General features: G+C 61.2%; 1 protein-coding gene across 1 annotated transcript; it reads left to right on the forward strand.

Annotated features, from left to right (window-relative positions):
- Positions 1 to 166: 166 nt before the first annotated feature.
- Positions 167 to 779, forward strand: NDUFA13 (NADH dehydrogenase (ubiquinone) 1 alpha subcomplex, 13; the record flags this gene model as incomplete). The annotated part of the gene is made up of 3 exons (XM_009074027.1): positions 167 to 238; positions 354 to 423; positions 660 to 779. Coding segments are annotated over 3 exons (262 nt in total), but the record flags the coding sequence as incomplete, so codon positions are not given.
- Between the last annotated feature and the right edge of the window lie 1,078 nt (positions 780 to 1,857).

Consider the following 1,857-nt stretch of genomic DNA (forward strand, 5'->3'; position numbering starts at 1 on the left):
CTCTCTAGCAGCTCAAGATCCCCCCCTGTAACCAAGGGGACCCCCTGACCCTTCCCAGTGCCCCCCAGTCCCCTCCAGTTCTCTCCTGCACCCCAGAACACTCATCCCAGCCCCTCCCAGTACCCACAGTGCCCCTCAGCAGCCCTGACCTTCCATCCCTGCACAGGAGACTCCTGATCGAGGAGCTGGAGGCTCGGATTGCGTTGATGCCACTGCTGCAGGCAGAGTCTGACCGCAGGTATGGGATCCTGGGGAACCCCCCCGGGTCCTGGAGACACCCCAAGGTCCGGGGACCCCCCCCTGGGTGCTGTGTTCCCCCCCACATTCCATGCTCAGCCCCCTCTGTCCCTCAGGACCCTCAGGATGCTGCGGCAGAACTTGGATGAAGAGGCAAAAATCATGAAGGATGTTCCTGGCTGGAAGGTTTGTGGCTCTAGGGAGAGGTGATGGGTGTCCCTCCCTGATCCCACGGGTGGGAATCAGCCAGCCCGAGGGATTGGGCTCAGCTCCTGGAAAGCTCAGACCTCCTGGGCTTGGAGAAGCTCCGTGGAACCGGCTGTGAGCTCCTTCTCGCGGCAGCGCTGGGAGCAGGAGGTGGGAGGGCCCTGACCTGCCCCCGGCGGCTGTTCCCGCCCCTCCCGGCATTCCCTCCCTTCCAGGTGGGCGAATCCGTGTTCCACACGGATCGCTGGGTGCCTCCAACGCTGGATGAGCTGTACTACCTGCGGCCCTTGTCTGAGCTGGAGAATGAGAAGTTCGGGCTGCAGTACTACGTCTGAGGCACTTCCTTGGCTCCTCCTTCCCAATCCTGGCCCTTCCCGGGCTCCTCTTTCCCAATCCAGGGCTGTTTTCCCCCATGCTGGCACTTCCCAGCTCCTGGAGTCCCTCAGTGCCTGTTCCAACACTTGTTATTAAACCATAGGGATCCAGTGTTCTGTGTGTCCTGTGCATCCCTGTATCCCCCAGGGGGAATTTGGCAGCTTCCAAGGTGTTTCCTGCTTTTCCTGGCTGGGAATTGGAGTGGGAATGTGGGGTGGAGTGAGCAGGTGGTGGTTGAGATGGGCTGAGCTCGTGTTGCTGCCAGGGGCTGTCCCTGTCCCTTGTTACCCTCAGTGTCAGAGGGATCAGGAGGAGCTCTGAGCTCTCCCTGCACTCCGTGATCCCACGGATGCAGGTCCCACAGGAGCAGGGGGATAAAAAACACCAATTTGGAGCAGTGGCCACAATTTTCACTCATTCCCATTGCTCAGGGGTGGCAGGAGGCTTCCTGGGATCTTGAGGGGAGGTCTGCACTGCTTCTCCCATCCCCATCCCACAGGTTTGGGAGGGGGAGTGTCACAACTCCATTCCCACTGCTCCCATTCCCAGTTTCTCCTTCCCCCTATTCCATCCCCGGGACCGCGGGGGGAATCTCCTCTGCCCCTCCTGGCTGCATCCCGCGGGCTGAGCAGGATCACATCTCCATTCCCACTCCTCCCATTCCCGATCCTCCCTATTCCATCCCTGGGACCGCGGGGGGAATCTCCTCTGCCCCTCCTGGCTGCATCCCGCGGGCTGAGAGAGATCACATCTCCATTCCCACCCCGCTATTCCCACTCTTCCCATTCCCGACCTCCCTATTACATCTCCTGGACCGTGAGGGGATCTCCTCTGCCTCTCCTGGCCACATCCCGCGGGCTGAGCGGGATCACATCTCCATTTCCACCCCGCTATTCCCACTCCTCCCATTCCCGACCTCCCTATTCCATCCCCTGGACCGCGGGGGGATCTCCTCTGCCCCTCCTGGTCACATCCCGCGGGCTGAGAGGGATCACAACTCCTTTCCCAACCCGCTATTCCCACTCCTCCCACTCCCAG

The sequence above is a fragment of the Acanthisitta chloris genome, unplaced genomic scaffold (assembly GCF_000695815.1).
Source record: "Acanthisitta chloris isolate BGI_N310 unplaced genomic scaffold, ASM69581v1 Scaffold20854, whole genome shotgun sequence".
In the NCBI taxonomy this organism is placed as follows: Eukaryota; Metazoa; Chordata; class Aves; order Passeriformes; family Acanthisittidae; genus Acanthisitta; species Acanthisitta chloris.